We start from the raw sequence: 16,854 nt of genomic DNA, 5'->3' as shown, positions 1-16,854 counted from the left end.
GCCCCTCTGCGGACGGCTCGCACATGTACTGGTGCAGGGATCTCACGCTGGCCTGGCCCACCACTGGCTTGTACCCAAACTCCCGGTTGTCCACGACCTTCAGCTCGATGGGGGGCATTAAATCTTCTTCCATGGGCAGGTGCTGCGGGGTGGCAAGCAGGTCCATGAGCTCCATGGGGAGGCAACAGAAGGAGCAGGCAACTGGGCCAGCACCTAGACACTCAGCCATGGAGCACTGTATGGACAGACAGACAACGCCGGCCACGGGGCTAGAGGTGATGTGGGTCGGTGGGATCAAGTGGTCCCTGGAACTCTCCAACCATCTCCGACTCCCAACCCAGCCATGTAGGCAGGCAGGAAGGGAAGTGTCTGAGAAGTGGTGGGTGGAGCCGCCCTGCCGCATGCTCCTGCCCTGCTCACCACTCTCATGAGGAAGACATTGATTGGGAAGTTGGGGTTCTCGTGGAGGTCTCTGATGGGAGCCGTCTGGATGGCCTCTCCTCCACACTCCACCACCAGGCTTGGTGCCATGACGCTCAGCAGGTTGTAGCTCTGCAGGTCCCGCAGGCCCCAGGCCAGGATCTGGAGGGGAGGAAGAGGTGAATGGTGTGGTTGTACCATGGATGGACGGCACGAAGGAGGGGTGGGCTGGGCCCAGCTGGGCCAAGTTTGCACTCAGGGATTCAGCACCAGTCCCACTGGCAAAGACGCCAGGGGTGAAGCTGCCGATGTGGCTCTGTTTCAGAATCAGAACAGAGCTTAGAACCCAGCCGGGCCAGAAAAACTCACCGTCCGAGAGCCCTGGCCACCCCCTGAGTGTATTGGACGCCCAGCAGGGAGATGAATGGGCTGGACTGCTCTGGGGCCAGAGGGCAATGGAGGGGCTGGTGACAGTGGCTCCCCAGCACAAACTCCCACCAATGTCCTGCCTGGCCAGCCAAGGTGGTGGGTGGGAAGAGGGAGACGCTGCAGCCTGTGTTTGTGCCAGGCAGAAGGGATGGTTCTGGGTGACAGGAGAGTTACAGTCAGGAATGAGGGGCTGGGGTTAACCAAAGGGCAGGGCCGGCTCCAGGCACCAGCTTACCAAGCAGGTGCTTGGGGCGGCCACTCCGGAGAGGGGCGGCACGTCCAGCTGTTCGGCGGCAATTCGGCGGACGGTCCCTCACTCCTGCTCGGAGCGAAGGACCTCCCGCCAAATTGCCGCCGCAGATCGCGGCTTTTTGTTGTTGTTGTTTTTTGTTTGGCTGCTTGGGGCGGCCAAAACCCTGGAGCCGGCCCTGCCAAAGGGAGAAGCAGGGTGGAGGGAAGTGACACGGTGACTAGACTGGAGGGGCAACCTCGCCCCGGCCCCCAGGCGATGAGCAGGGTGGGACTTCCTGGGTGTCTCCATCCCCATGCTGATGAGGAGCAGCAGCCTGTCCCCTCAGGAGGGGAAGCACCTGCAGGTCATTGGGGGCCACAGATCTCTGCCCAACGTGCTGGTCTGATCTTCATAGCTCTGCCTGCAGCAGTTCCCATGCAGGGGGCCTCCCAGCTCCATCCCCGCTGTCCCCCAGTCCCAGCTGGCCAGGCCCTCCTGTGGGGTAGATAGTGGCTGACACCAATGGCATGGCAGGATCTGTGGCAGTAACAGGCATCGCCTCTGGCAACGCAACGTGCCCTCCGCAGCAGATGCTTGTTTCCTCCTCCCACCAAACAAGCTGCTTCTGCCCTGGAGTCTGCGTGAGCAGAGGGGCCCTGGCTGTCACCCTCACCTCAATGGCCATCAGTCTCAGCGTGGGCCGGATGTCGCTAGGGATGACGTAGACCCCGTTCTTCCAGGAGGGGGCAGGAAGGCGGCCTGGTGCACCATCCTGGGAGGGGAAGGACAAGGCTGTTGTGTGATGCTCTGGCTTGGCTGCACTTTGTACAAAACGGACAGAGGACTTTCGTGCCGGGGAAGGACCAGGACTGGCAGCCAAGAGCAGTTCCTCTGGCTTTCACATCATGCCCCGTGCTAAAGTGACCCCTCCAGCCCTCAGGGACCCTGCTACTTGGGCCAGGGGCTCAGTCACTGTTGCTCACCATTCCTGGGAATGCCAGCAAGGAGGCTGAGGTAGAGCTTAACTTTTGTGTTGGAGACACCTGTTCGGTTGGAACTCTCCTGAGATTCTCCATCAGGATGAGTGATGTGATGTCTGCCAGTCCCGGGGCATCTCGTCCGTCCCCCTTACTGGGGCAGGACGCAGTAAACCTAGACCAGGCCTGACAGTGTTTGCCCACCTGGTCTTCAAAACCTCCAGTGACGGGGATTCTACAACCTCCCTTGGAAGCCTGTTCCAGAGCTCAACTCCCCTCAGAGTTAGAAAGTTTTTCCTAATATCGAACCTAAATCTCGCTTGCTGCAAACTAAGCCAATTCCTTCTTGTCCTACCCTCGGTGGCCGTGTAAAACAGCTGTAAACAGTGTTGTTGCAGCTGTGTCGGTCCCAGGATCTTAGCGAGACAAAGTGGTTGAGGTCATATCTTGTATTGTACCCATTCCTGTTGATGAGAAGCTTTCAAGCCCAGAGCTACAGCACTGGGAAAGGTTCTCCGAGTGTCACAGCTAAAGACAAGATTGAACAGATAGTTTAGCATAAATAGCACATATTATAAGGGACCCCTGTAGTCACAGGACAAAAAGGGGGTAAGTGGGTTACAGATTGTAGAGTTAGAAGGGACAGATTGTCATAGAAGTGTAGGGTTAGAAGGGACCTCAAGGGTCATCTAGTGTAACCCCCAATAAACCATTAATCCAGCGTTTTATTAAGTCTTAATAAAGACACTGGATTTATCGTTTATTACAACAATCTGTAACTCACTGATCCCATTTGTCCTGTGACTTCAGGGGTGTTAACAGGCCACTTCACCTTGAATGGTCCATTCGAACGTGTGCTAACTACTTACGCTGAACTATCTGTTCCAACCTGTGTTTAGCTGGGACACTCGGGGTGCCTTTCCCACACCCGAGGATGAGCTCTGTGTGGCTCAGCAGCTTGGCTCTTTCGCCAACAGAAGTTGGTCCAATAAAAGTTATTACCTCCCCCACCTTGTGTCTCTAATGGAAGACAGTTAATCACCATCTTCCTTATAACAACTTTTTACATATTTAAAGACGTGCCACACTTAAGGAAAGATGTGGACAAATTGGAAGCATCCGGAGGAGAGCAACAAAAATGATACAAGATTTAGAAAACCTTATCTAGGAGGAAAGGTTAAAGAAAATGGGCACGTTTAGCATTGAGAAAAGCAGACTGAGGGGGGACTTGATAACAGTCTTCAAATATGTTAAGGGCTGTTAGAAAGATTCATGGATTCCAAGGCCAGAAGGGACCATTGTGATCATGTAGTCTGAACTCCTGTTTCGCACAGGCCAGAGACTTGCGCCACAGTCATTCCTAGAGCAGATCTGTTAGAAAACATCCACTCTTGATTTTAAAATGATCAGTGATGGAGAATCCACCACAACCCTTGGTAATTTGTTCCCCTGGTTAATTACTCTCGCTGTTAAAAATTTACACCTTATTTCATAGAATCATAGAAGATTAGGGTTGGAAGAGACCTCAGGAGGTCATCTAGTCCAACCCACTGCTCAAAGCAGGACCAACACCAACTAAATCATCCCAGCCAGGGCTTTGTCAAGCCGGGCCTTAAAAACCTCTAAGGATGGAGATTCCACCACCTCCCTAGGTAACCCATTCAAGTGCTTCACCATTCTCTTAGTGAAACATTTTTCCTAATATCCAACCTAGACCTCCCCCACTGCAACTTGAGACCATTTCTCCTTGTTCTGTCATCTGCCACCACTGAGAACAGCCGAGCTCCATCCTCTTTGGAACCCCCCTTCAGGTAGTTGAAGGCTGCTATCAAATCCCCCCTCACTCTTCTCTTCTGCAGACTAAACAAGCCCAGTTCCCTCAGCCTCTCCTCATAAGTCATATGCCCCAGCCCCCTAATCATTTATGTTGCGCTCCACTGGACTCCCTCCAATTTGTTCACATCCTTCTTGTAGTGGGGGGCCCAAAACTGGACACAATACTCCAGATGTGGCCTCACCAATGCCGAATACAGGGGAATAATCACTTCCCTCGATCTGCTGGCAATGCTCCTACTAATGCAGCCCAATGTGCCATTAGCCTTCTTGGCAACGAGGGCACACTGCTGACTCATATCCAGATTCTCGTCCACTGTAATCCCCAGGTCCTTTTCTGCAGAACTGCTTCTTAGCCAGTCAGTCCCCAGCCTGTAGCAGTGCATGGGATTCTTCCTTCATAAGTGCAGGACTCTGCACTTGTCCTTGTTGAACCTCATCAGATTTCTTTTGGCTCAATCTTCTAATTTATCTAGGTCACTCTGGATCCTATCCCTACCCTCCAGTGTATCTACCTATCCCCCCAGCTTAGTGTCATCTGCTAACTTGCTGAGGGTGCAGTCCACGCCATCCTCCAGATCATTAATGAAGATGTTGAACAAAACTTGCCGCAGGACCAACCCCTGGGGCATCCCACTTGATACTGGCTGCCAACTAGACATTGAGCCATTGATCACTACCTGTTGAGCCCGACAATCTAGCCATCTTTCTATCCACCTTCTAGTCCATTCATCCAATCCATACTTCTTTAACTTGCCGGCAAGAATACTGTGGGAGACTGTATCAAAAGTCAAGGTATATCACGTCCACTGCTTTCCCCATATCCACAGAGCCAGTTATCTCATCATAGAATGCAATCAGGTTGGTCAGGCATGACTTGCCCTTGGTGAATCCATGATCACCTTCCTCTCCTCCAAGTGCTTAAAAATGGATTTCTTGAGCACCTGCTCCATGATTTTTCCAGGGACTGAGGTGAGTCTGTAGTTCCCCAGATTCTCCTTCTTCCCTTTTTAAAAGATGGGCACTATATTTGCCTTTTTCCAGTCGTCCGGGACCTCCCCTGATTGCCACTAGTTTTCAAAGATAATGGCCAATGGCTCTGCAATCACATCAGCCAACTCCCTCAGCACCCTCAGATGCATTAGATCCGGCCCCATGGACTTGGGCATGTCCAGCTTTTCTAAATAGTTCTTAACCTGTTCTTTCACCACTGAGGGCTGCTCACTTCCTCCCCATACTGTGCTGCCCAGTGCAGCAGTCTGGGAGCTGACCTTGTCTATGAAGACCGAGGCAAAAAAAGCATTGAGTACTTCAGCTTTTTCCACATCATCTGTCACTAGGTTGCCTCCCTCATTCAGTAAGGGGCCCACACTTTCCCTGACCACCTTCTTGTTGCTAACATACCTGTAGCAACCCTTCTTGTTACCCTTCAAACCATTGCTAGCTGCAACTCCAGCTGTGCTTTGGCCTTCCTGATTACTCCCCTGCATGCTGGAGCAATATTTTTATACTCCTCCCTAGTCATCTGTCCAAGCTTTCACTTCTTTGCAGTCTGAATTTGTCTAGCTTCAACTTCCAGCCATTGGATTGTGTTAGAGCTTCCTCTGCTAGAATGAGGAGCCCAATTATTAAACATTTGTTCCCCATGTAGGTACTTTTAGACTGCAATTAAGTCATCTTCTCTTTGACAAGCTAAAAAGATTGAGCTCCTTGAGTCTATCACTCTCAGGCAGGTTTTCTAATCCTTTAATAATTTTCATGGCTCTTCTCTGCACCCTCTCCAATTTATCAACATCCTTCTTGAATTGTGGGCTTCAGAACTGGACACAGGATCCCAGCAGCGGTTGCACCAGTGCCAAATACAGAGGTGAAATAACCTCTCTGCTCCTACTTGAGATTCCCCTGTTTATCCATCCAAGGAGCGCATTAGCCCTTTCAGCCACAGCATCACACTGGGAGCTCATGTTCCACTGATTATCCACCGTGACCCCCCAATCTTTTTCAGAGTCCCTGGTTCCCAGGACAGAGTCCCCCAGCCTGTAAGTATGGCCTACGTTCTTCGTTCCCAGATGTGCACATTTACATTTAGCTGTATTAAAACACATATTGTTTGTTTGTGTCCAGCTTACCAAGTGATTCAGGTCGCTCTATATCAGTGACCTGTCCTTTTTGTGATTTATTACTCCCCCAGTTTGTGTGTCATCTGCAAACTTTATCAGGGATGATTTTATGTTTTCTTCCAGGTCATTCAAAACAAGTTAAATAGCGTAGGGCCAAGAACTGATCCCTGCAGGGCCCCACTAGAAATACACCCGGTCAATGATGATTCCCCATTTACAATTACGTTTCGAGACCTATCACTTAGTCAGTTTTTAATCCATTTACTGAGTGCCATGTTAATTTTATATTGTTCTAGTTTTTTAATCAAAATGTTATGCAGTACCAAGTCAATGATTTACAAAAGTCTAAGTATATTGTATCAACACTATTACCTTTAGCAACCAAATTTATAATCTCATCAGAAAAGGATATCAAGTTAGTTTGACAGTATCTATTTTCCATAAACCCATGTTGATTGGCATGAAGTATATTACCCTCCATTAATTCTTTATTAATCGAGTCCCATTTCAACAGCTCCATTATCTTGCCCGGGATTGGTGCCAGACTGACAGGCCTACAATTACCTGGGTCATACCCTTTTTAAATATTGGCACAACTTTAGCTTTCTTCCATGGAACATGCCTGGTATTCCAAGACTTATTGAAAATCAACATTAACAGTCAAGCGAGCTCCTCAGCCAGCTCTTTTAAAACTCTTGGATGCAAATGTGACCCCAAAACCCCTTAATGCCAACAGGCAAGGGGGTTACAGGAATGTCCTGATTCTGTTATATACATTCTGGTTCACCACAGCATGTCTTGTGAGGTCACAAATGAAAGCCGGTGTCATATTGGTCATTAATATCACTGTGAAATGTATGTACATAAGGAGTTATGTACATAGATTGAAGATATGTTCTTAGAGTCTGTATCAAGGTCTGAGTCACTGGCAGAGGTGAAAAAAGCAGGTTTTCTGTCAGACAAGAGATGTTTATTCCCCTGTCTCTCTGCCGGGATGGAAACACACTGTACTCTAGCCTACTTACATATGCAGTCAACAGGGAAGCAGTGCATGGAAAAATAAACCAGGGGTGGTTATCCTGTCTCTGAGCACAGGCAATGAATTTTGGAGATTATAAGTAGAAGGCAAAGACGACACCCCCTTACCCTTCACCTAGGAAGTAAACGGATAGTGCGTCTGCATTCGTGAAAATGGGATCTCAGCCAACCTTGACTGAAAAGCTGCAAAGCACTTTGGGGTGAGATGAACTTCTTTGGACAGGTGGTTAACTTGTTAGTTAAGTTTAGTCTCTAGAAGGCATGTTCTGATTTAGTTTTATATGGAACCTTTTGTTTCCAATATTCGTACTATCACTTGAACCTTGAATCTTTGATAATAAACTTATTCTTGTTTTCACTATTAATATATCTCAGTGCTGTGATGTTAAGCAAGGTGCTGAGTGTCAGCTGAATCAGACAGGCTGGTGTGTACATTGGTCCTTCCCTGGTATTTCTATGAGTGTTCAGGGGATGGGGCTATAGGCTCGGCCGGGGAATGCGTCAAAGGGCGTTGGGGTCTGGGGTTATTAACCTGTAAGGCCAAGTAAGGTCTAGCATAGCCCAGAGAAGAATGCTAACAGGCTGGTGGTACTGGGAGATGACACCCAGTGAAGTACAAGCAAGTCTCCTTCTCACTGAAGACAGGGGGGCCACAAGGTGACTCACAGTCCTGGGTACCCTGAGAACGGTCACAGAAAGTTATCTGGACTTGCTGATTTAAAAATGTCTAACTTTAGTAGTTGCTGTTTAACAGCCTCCTGAGATACTAGTGGAATGGAAAGAGTGTTCTCACATGATGACACTACATCTGTTTTTTTCCCAAATAGAGTACAGAAATAGTTATTGAACACTTCTGCCTTTTCTGCCTTATTATTGATGGTTGTACCATTTCCATCTAGTAAGGGACCAATACAATTGTCAGGATACTTTTTTGTTCCTAAAATACTTAAAAAGCTCCTTCTTATTGTTCTTAACTCTGCTGGTCATAGACGTCTCCTTCTGTCCCTTTGCTTCCCTTATCAATTTTCTACAATTTATAGCTTCTGATTTATATTCACTTGTTATCAACTTCTCCTTTCTTCCATTTATTTATTTTATTTTTTATAACTGCCTTAATGTCCCCTCTAAACCAGGTCATTTTTTAAAAACCAGTATGGCCTTCTTCTTCAATTGTGGGATTGTGCCTTTTTGGGCATCTAGTAATGTGTTCTTAAACAATTCCCAATTACCATCCACATTTTTTGGATGAAATACTTGCAGATGATTGTTTTCAGTTTTGTGAATTTGGCCATTTTACAATACCAAGTATATATATCACTGGTCTGGACTTCATTCTGTTTGCACATTATAAATGTGATCAAGTCATGATCATAAGTTACCATTAATATTTAGTTCTGTGATCAGTTCTTCTTTATCTGTCAAGACCAGGTCTAATACAGAATTCTCTGTCTTGGATGCAGCACTTTTTGAGTTAGGAAATTGTCATCTCTAATGTTTAGAAATTCCAAGGATGTTCTAGTTCTGGCAGCATGAGACCTTCAGCATGTGCCATTCAGATTGAAGTCCCCCATGATGATATAGTTTTCCCCTACACATTGTAGATAGGTGCGTAAGGAAGCAGTTATCCTGTTCATTTGTGGGATTTGGTGGTTGGTTGCAGACACCAACTAATACCTCATCTTGTGCTTTAGCCATTAGAACATTGATACATAAGCATTCAAGAATGTTCTCCTCCAAATCAGCGACTCAGAAGCAGATAATGCCATTTCTGACATACATCTTTTGCCCACTTGCTCCTTCCTAAATAGGTTATAACCATTGATTTTAACATTCCAGTCATGGGAATCATCCCACCAGATTTCAGTAATAAAGAGGACGGTGACCAATTGTTCGCCATGTCCACTGAAGGCAGGACAAGAAGTAATGGGCTCAATCTACAAGGGAGAGCCTTTTTTGCACTATCACACTGTTGACTCATATTCAATGTGTGAGCCACTATAACCCCCAGATCCTTTTCACCTAGCCAGTACTACCACCTAACCAGTTATTCCCCGTTTGTATTTGTGCATTTGAGTTTTCCTTTCTACACGCAGTATTTTGCCCTTGTCTCTACTGAATTTCATCATGTTGATTTCAGACCAGCTCTCCAATTTGTCAAGGTCATTTTGAATTCTAGTCCTGTCCTCCAAAGTGCTTGTGACCCCTCCCCTCAGCTTGTGCAAACACCTCCCCCCCCCAATAAAACACACACCCCTTTTACCTTGGGATCCAATAGGAGCTCAAAGGCAGCTAAGAGCTCGCCTGCTTCCTTCTGCTGCTTTGTGATTGGATACCACTGGAGGCGGGGGAGGTGTCGGGATCCGAGATCCAGACATACCAGGGGGGAACACATGCTCCTCCCCAGGAAGTCATCCTTGTCCTAATATAAAGAGGAGACGTGATCAGATCATGTGAGTCATGGGCCTGCAGATCCCCTTCACCTGCTCCTCCTTTACCCCCTTCCCTGGGATCTCGCACTTACAATGATATCCCGGTCAAACAACTCCAAAACCACCAGTGGCGGGTCCTGCCGGGTGGCCTGGGGGTCTCCGTAAATCAGCACATGGTCGAAGATGAGGGTCTGGTCCCAGCTGGGGCTCAGGGTGGCAGTCAAGGTCTGTGTGCGCTGGCTCCTGTGCAGGAAGGACACGTGGGCATAGGGATCTGGGGGAAGGAGACGGAAGAGACGGGCTGTTCAGTCATAGTCATAGAATCTCAGGGTTGGAAGGGACCTCAGGAGGTCATCTAGTCCAACCTCCTGCTCAAAGCAGGACCAATTCCCAACTAAATCATCCCAGCCAGGGCTTTGTCAAGCCAGGCCTCAAAAACCTCTAAGGATGGAGATTCCACCACCTCCCTAGGTAACCCGTTCCAGTGCTTCACCACCCTCCTAGTGAAATAGTGTTTCCTAATATCCAACCAAGACCTCCCCCACTGCAACTTGAGACCATTGCTCCTTGTTCTGTCATCTGCCACCACTGAGAAAAGTCTAGATCCATCCTCTTTGGAATCCCCTTTCAGGTAGTTGAAAGCAGCTACCAAATCCCCCCTCATTCTTCTCTTCTGCAGACTAAACAATCCCAGTTCCCTCAGCCTCTCCTCATAAGTCATGTGTTCCAGTCCCCTAATCATTTTTGTTGCCCTCCGCTGGACTCCTTCCAATTTTTCCACATCCTTCTTGTAGAGTGGGGCCCAAAACTGGACACAGTACTCCAGATGAGGCCTCACCAATGTTGAATAGAGGGGAATGATCACGTCCCTCAATCTGCTGGCAATGCTCCTACTTATATAGCCCAAAATGCCGTTAGCCTTCTTGGCAACAAGGGCACAATGTTGACTCATATCCAGCTTCTTGTCCACTGTAACCCGTAGGTCCTTTTCTGCAGAACTGCTGCCTAGCCATTCGGTCCCTAGTCTGTAGCAGTGCATGGGATTCTTCCATCCTAAGTGCAGGACTCTGCACTTGTCCTTGTTGAACCTCATCAGGTTTCTTTTGGCCCAATCCTCTAATTTGTCTAGGTCCCTCTGTATCCTATCCCTACCCTTCGGCGTATCTACCACTCCTCCCAGTTTAGTGTCATCTGCAAACTTGCTGAGGGTGCAGTCCATGCCATCCTCCAGATCATTAATGAAGATATTGAACAAAACCGGCCCCAGGACTGACCCTTGGGGCATTCCGCTTGATACCAGCTGCCAACTAGACATGGAGCCATTGATCACTACCCATTGAGCCCGACGATCTAGCCAGCTTTCTATCCAACTTATAGTCCATTCATCCAGCCCATACTTCTTTAACTTGCTGGCAAGAATACTGTGGGAGACCGTATCAAAAGCTTTGCTAAAGTCAAGGAATAACACGTCCACTCCAGTCCTGTAGGAATCCGTCAGAGCGGGCAGCGTCTCAGTGTTCCCGTCTGGACATAGCGGCGTGGGAGAGATGTAGAACTGGCCTATCTGAGGGGCACCGTGCAGCCCGTTGGACAGTGTACGCCCAGCAGCAGGGAACCCGTAGGGCCACTGTTTGTACAGCGTAGGCCATTCAGAGCTCCCATGCCGAACAGAGGGGACCTGTCTGGCCTTGGAGGGTTATACCAGGGGTTGTTTGTGTTAGGCTCCCAGGTGATATGATCTGGGGGTGCCAGGAGATGGGTGGGGTAGAGCAGGGAAGGTCTGAGGCGGCATGTGTTGAGGGTGGTGGGGTTTGCCTCATGTCACCTACCGGAGGAGCTCCTGCCATCGCTCGGTGTCAGATCCCTGGCTTGGAAGATGTAGCAGTGCAGCTGGTAGTAATTGGGCTCTGGAATATGAAGAGTTCACAGGTCTCACCCACACTCCTCCTCACCTGTTACGCAGAGGTGCCCGGCGGTGTCCCCCCGTTCCTGCCACCATCCAGGGCCCAGCTGCAGAGGCTTCAATCCCTCACTCTGTCCATGGACAGGGGCCCAGGAGGAGCCAATGATCGCAGGGGCCCTGAAACCAGCGGATGGAGGGACAGATGGTGGGGGCTCTGGGGCCGGGTGTGATCCCCTTGTGACGTTATTGACATAAACTGGGACCATATAGATCATTGTTGCAACCAAGGTCCTGTAGTGGCACCCAAATCTTGTATAAAGGGGGTCAAATGGGGTGTCTAAGACAAGGTTATGGTTTACTGGTTATGATTATGCTGTCTATATGTGTGTATCAGTTTTGTAGTTGAAGTTATGAATATTGGCTCTATACTGTCTGTATGGCAAACTTATGCTATGCTTCTGGGTGACATCCCAGACAAGCTGGGATTAGCTCTGCCTAGCCTGCTTGATGGCCCATTAAGGACCATCAGCTATACAATGGACCCATTGAGAGAAGGCCAATATGCCTTCAGACTCAGCAAAGTATGCAGGGACTGGCCCATGTGACTCCAGGCTCCATTTTGCTGTAATTTTCCACAGTGAGAACAAAGAGGTGTTCTTACACCTGGAAAAGACTACATAAGGCTGATGCCTCATCTCCATTTTGTCTTCAATCCTGCTTCTTACCTCTGGAAGGACTTTGCTACAAGCTGAAACTTTGAACAAAGGACTGAGGACCCATCCCAGCTGGGGATGTATTCCAGAGACTTGATTTGAACCTGCAGTTTATTCTATCTCTGCTGCAAGCCTGAACCAAGAACTTTGCCATTACTGTATGTAATTGATTCCATTTAACCAATTCTAACTCTCATCTATATCTTTTTCTTTTATCAATAAACCTTTAGATTTTAGATTCTAAAGGATTGGCAACAGCGTGATTTGTGGGTAAGATCTGATTTGTATATTGACCTGGGTCTGGGGCTTGGTCCTTTGGGATCAGGAGAACCTTTTTTCTTTTACTGGGGTATTGGTTTTCATAACCATTTGTCCCCATAACGAGTGGTACCGGTGGTGATACTGGGAAACTGGAGTGTCTAAGAAAATTGCTTGTGAGACTTGCGGTTAGCCAGTGGGGTGAGACCGAAGTCCTCTTAGTCTGGCTGGTTTGGTTTGCCTTAGAGGTGGAAGAACCCCAGCCTTGGGCTGTAATTGCCCTGTTTGAGCAATTTTTCCTGAGTTGGCACTCTCAGTTGGGTTCCGCCAGAACCGCATCATCACACCCCTCCATTCCAGTGACTCACGCTGGAAGACACAGGTGATCAGAGGAGTGTTCAGCTGCAGGATGTTCTGGGCTGGGGACCTCTTCTCTCTCTCTCCCTCCTCCAGGATCTTTTTCTCTCGCTCCTTCTGTTTCTCTTTCTCCTCCTCCTCTCCTTCCTCCTTCTCTTGATCTTCAAACTCCACACCCTAAGCAGAGAGCAGCCCTCAGCCCCTGGGCACCCTCAGCTGCAGGATCTCTGGGTGGAGCTCTCACTGCCAGGATGCCCTCAGCACCCCCTTCCGGCTGCAGATCCTGCTTCTTGTTTCCAACTCCACTGGAGTCTATAGCCCCCGCCCCGGCTATACATCCTCACTAACACAAACACCACTTCCTCCCCCCTCTGCTGTAACCACCCCCATCATCCCTCTCTATGGCTGCGTCTCCCTGGGGCTCAGGAGCAGCCTGCCTTGGGGCCGTGAGCTACCTCAGGGCAAGCTGACCCTTCTGTGTCAATCAGCCCTCTCTGGCCTATGGGGACCCTGCTTTGGGCCAGGGGTTTGTGCTAGTGGCTGGGTAGGTGCTTTCTGGGAGAGGAAAGAAGAGAGGCTCCAACTGGAGACAATGGGCCAGGGGCTGCACCCCTCCCTCTCTAGCCTGGGACCACCCGTGGGCATAAGGCTGCATGCACAGCTCCTACTGGATCAGCCGCGGCCAGGGGGTTTCCAGCTGAGATCTGCCTGCCTTGGGGAAGCCTCCTGTTGGCTCACTCTGCAAGGCTGCTGCCTATGAGCCTCCCAGTTCCCGTCATGCCCAGTGCATGGGTCTGCGTGGGTCTGGCCAGGCGATGGGGGGGAGGGGTTCCAGCCATTCTAGCGTTTGGCCAGCCAGGGACAGGAACTTGCTTAGAACAGCGGCCAAATGAACAGCCAAAGGCGATGCCCCTTTGCTGCCTGGCCTCTTACCAGGGAGCCCTCCAAGAGGAAAATGGGAGCCACCCTGGTGGGCTGCACGGGCACGAGCTTCCTGCGCCAGCAGCGCCGCCGGTAAGCGTCATGCGGCCGGGGCTGCAGGTGGAACTTCCAGCCAAAAAAGGAGGCGTATTCCCAGGTGTCCTCTTCCGCCGGCTTCCCTGTAGAGTGCTGCAAAAATGGGACAGGCCTGAGAAAGGGGGAAGAGCTGCACCGCAAGGATCCAGCTCAGATTCAATCCTGACCCTCCGTAAGATCCCCCCGAAGCAATTCCCCTCCCCGGCCACCAGCTTTCACCCCGAGACACTTTGGAGCTCTCCAGCTCCGTTCTGCAGACTCCAGAGGCTCAGGTACAATCCGTGAACCTGGTGGGGCGTCTCCAAACAGCTCAGTTGACTTTGGTGGAGCCCCGGTGATTTGCAGAGGAGTCAGGCTGCCTTACACCAGCTGAGGGTTTGTCCTCGCAGTGCGGTGTGCGTCTGACGCTCTCTCACCCCTAGGGTGCTGGGAGCAGCCCCTTCCGAGCCAGCCCCACAGGCACCATGAGCACAGCCCCTGACCTCGGCCACTCCCACCACTTACCAGCTGGAGAAAGGAGGCGATTTCCTGCTCCTGGCTCTGAGCGTTCAGGTCCCGACAGCGTCTCCGCAGCCAGCGCCGACGCCGGTGCGTGTGGTACGTCTTCTCTGTTGCATTCCAGGACTGGGGTGTTCCGGTGGGGGGGATGCCAATGCCGTACTCCCAGCCTGAGAGAGGAGCCGTGCTGCCATCAGGACCTGGGAGGAGGCCCCAGGCAGGCGTGCTCACATCCTGGCGATCAGATCCTCCCTCATGAAACCAGGCAACCTCCTGCCTGGCCTCTCCTGCTGCCTGGGCTCACTCCCCAACCGCCTGGGCTGGACAAGGTGCTGATCCTGTGACTGAGGCTGGCAGGGAGAAGCTGCACCCAGTACAGGTGTTCATGCACCAGCCCTCTCTGTCCGACAGCAGGGACAGCCTAGGAAACTCCCCTCACGCCCCCCATGTGCCCACCAGCCCAGGTCTGGAGCAGCCTCCTCCAAGGGCGATGGGGGAGCTCAGTGTCCATGGCCTGTCTGCTGAGGCTGCCAGCAAGATGGGCAGCTTGTGCCGGGGGGGGGGGGGGGGGGAGGGGTGATCCTTGAGGCACACTTGTCTGCTGGGAACCCGCTAAACACATTACTCTGGGCTGCTGAATGGCCCTCGCAGAGATTGTCCCACAGACCCTTCAGGACGTGCTCAGGGGAACACAGTCAGCACTGAGCCCCACAAGTCAGGGTGGGCAGCAGCTTGGTCCTGGCTCTCTGATCGCTCCACATCACAGCCTCAGCGGCCACACCGATTCCCCTGGAAACCACTTACCAGACTCATCCACAGCTCGGTTCACCTCCACCCTCCAGCCTTCCTCGAAGTGCCAGCCCTTAGGGCACACGATCCCTTCCTTTGGGGAGATGGCGGCTCCGCCCTGGAACCGAGACAACGGGGGAAATGTGGAGCTGAGCATGTTTGCTGGAGGTGCCCCGGAGCTTTTAGAAGGGTCCAGCAGCCACGGTCGGGGCCAGCTTCTCTGGAGAGCCCAGCCCATTGAGGGGTGAGCCCTTTGATGCATCCAGCCCTGAGTGTCACAATGGGAGCTGCTGGGAGCTGAGCCCCTTTGCAAATCATGTCCTCAGAGACCAGGGCCCAGGGAAAGTGTCAGCACCACGGAGACCAAAGCCTCTGGGCATCCCTGGGAAGAGGGGGACGCAAACCAGGGCGGGCAGGAAAGCCAGGCTCAGGCTGCAGGCTGGAGCTGGTATATATTCCAGACAGGGGCTGGAGAGGTTCTGGTTTAATGGCACAGATGAATGAAAAACAACTTCCAAGATGACACCTCCCACCAGCCAGTGCTGCCCGCACCCAGGGCTCCGTCCTCTCCTCACCGCATCGGTGTTGGGAGAAGGGGCAGGGGCCCACTCTTCCCCTGGCTGCCGGCTCTCGTTCTCGTACACCTCCTCCAGCACCTCACTGTGGTTGGTCTCAGTATCCAGCAGCAGCCTGCATGGGAGGCCAGGGCAGAGTCAGGAACGCAGGAGTCTCATTTCATGGCTTTTCCAAAGGGTTGGCTGGAAAAGCTCTGCGTGGATCCTCCTGTCATCTCCTGTTCTCTCCCATCAAACCTCAGGGAGCTGAGTGCCTAGAGGTCCCTCTAGTCCAGTACCCGGCACCTCCCTCTGGAACCCTCCTCCAGTGAGGGAGGATGTTCCTCCTGACCCCAGCTGGAGATCCTCTCACACCTTGAGGCCTGATACAAGGTCTGAAATCCCTGGGGCAATAGTCCTCGCTAGCGTGACTGCAGACATGATCCTGACTGGGACATGTCTAATCTCTCCTGGAAACTCATCTATTTGCTTCAATAATATCCTGCAGCAGTGAGTTCCACAGTTTAGTTGTGCACTCAGCTCTCCAGACCCTTCACTAGCTCAGCTCTTCCCATCCTACTCAAACACTGATGTGGGGAACTCAGTGGGAGGCACATTTAACCCTTTAACCACCTTCCCTCAACAGGAGCCTGTGCTAGCCAGTGTCACAGGTTAATTATCTGCTGCATACCAGCATGTTTCCCAAAGCCATCTAGTGCTGTTTCCTCCTTTGGTCAGAGAAAGGTGTAACCTCACCTCATAGCACCCCTCACGGTACAGTACTATACACATGGGAGATCTCTCTCAGAGCCCCTGAAACTCCTCCCCCTCATAATGGTTTTTGGGCTTCTTCCTGGCCTGGTTCTCATCGGCAGGAGACAGCCCCTGTCTCAGCAGGACAGCATGTCACACGACTCACCTCCTCTGTGGCTCCACCGCCCAGTCGCCATCCCAGTGCCAGCCCTTGGGCACCTGGAACTTGTCCCTCGGGACACCAATCTTCCCGGTTATGTCTGAGAAGCTGGGGTGCTGCATCAGCCCTTTGGGCCCCCACTTCCCAAAGATCTTCACCTGGTTCTCATACTGAGCAGGGCACAGGGGAGCGACAGACACAGACGGAAGCGGGTCAGAGCAGGTGCAATTCCGTGGACACAGGGCGGGCTCCGGGGGTGGGGTGAGCGCTGAGCAGCTCCAGCCAGTGCGGGGTGGCAGAGGGGCTGAGCGGAGCTGCTGTGGAAGGGGCGTGCGAGGTGCGTGAGCTCTGACGGGCTGGGCTTTGGGGTCACA

General features: G+C 51.2%; 1 protein-coding gene across 1 annotated transcript in view; it reads right to left on the bottom strand.

The window, feature by feature from the left end:
* Window positions 1-16,854, bottom strand: part of FER1L5 (fer-1 like family member 5) — a 76,969-nt gene that overhangs the window by 22,687 nt on the left and 37,428 nt on the right. Inside the window, 12 exon segments of the mRNA XM_065398364.1 lie at window positions 7-142; window positions 421-582; window positions 1,755-1,853; window positions 9,310-9,468; window positions 9,571-9,752; window positions 11,308-11,385; window positions 12,721-12,886; window positions 13,643-13,819; window positions 14,231-14,394; window positions 15,029-15,131; window positions 15,589-15,703; window positions 16,487-16,650. Of these exon segments, the coding sequence (XP_065254436.1) occupies window positions 7-142; window positions 421-582; window positions 1,755-1,853; window positions 9,310-9,468; window positions 9,571-9,752; window positions 11,308-11,385; window positions 12,721-12,886; window positions 13,643-13,819; window positions 14,231-14,394; window positions 15,029-15,131; window positions 15,589-15,703; window positions 16,487-16,650 (1,705 nt within the window).

This window comes from Emys orbicularis, chromosome 2, assembly GCF_028017835.1.
Source record: "Emys orbicularis isolate rEmyOrb1 chromosome 2, rEmyOrb1.hap1, whole genome shotgun sequence".
In the NCBI taxonomy this organism is placed as follows: domain Eukaryota; kingdom Metazoa; phylum Chordata; order Testudines; family Emydidae; genus Emys; species Emys orbicularis.
Note: the sequence above shows the minus strand (reverse complement) of the source record. Positions and strands in the feature narration are given on the sequence as shown.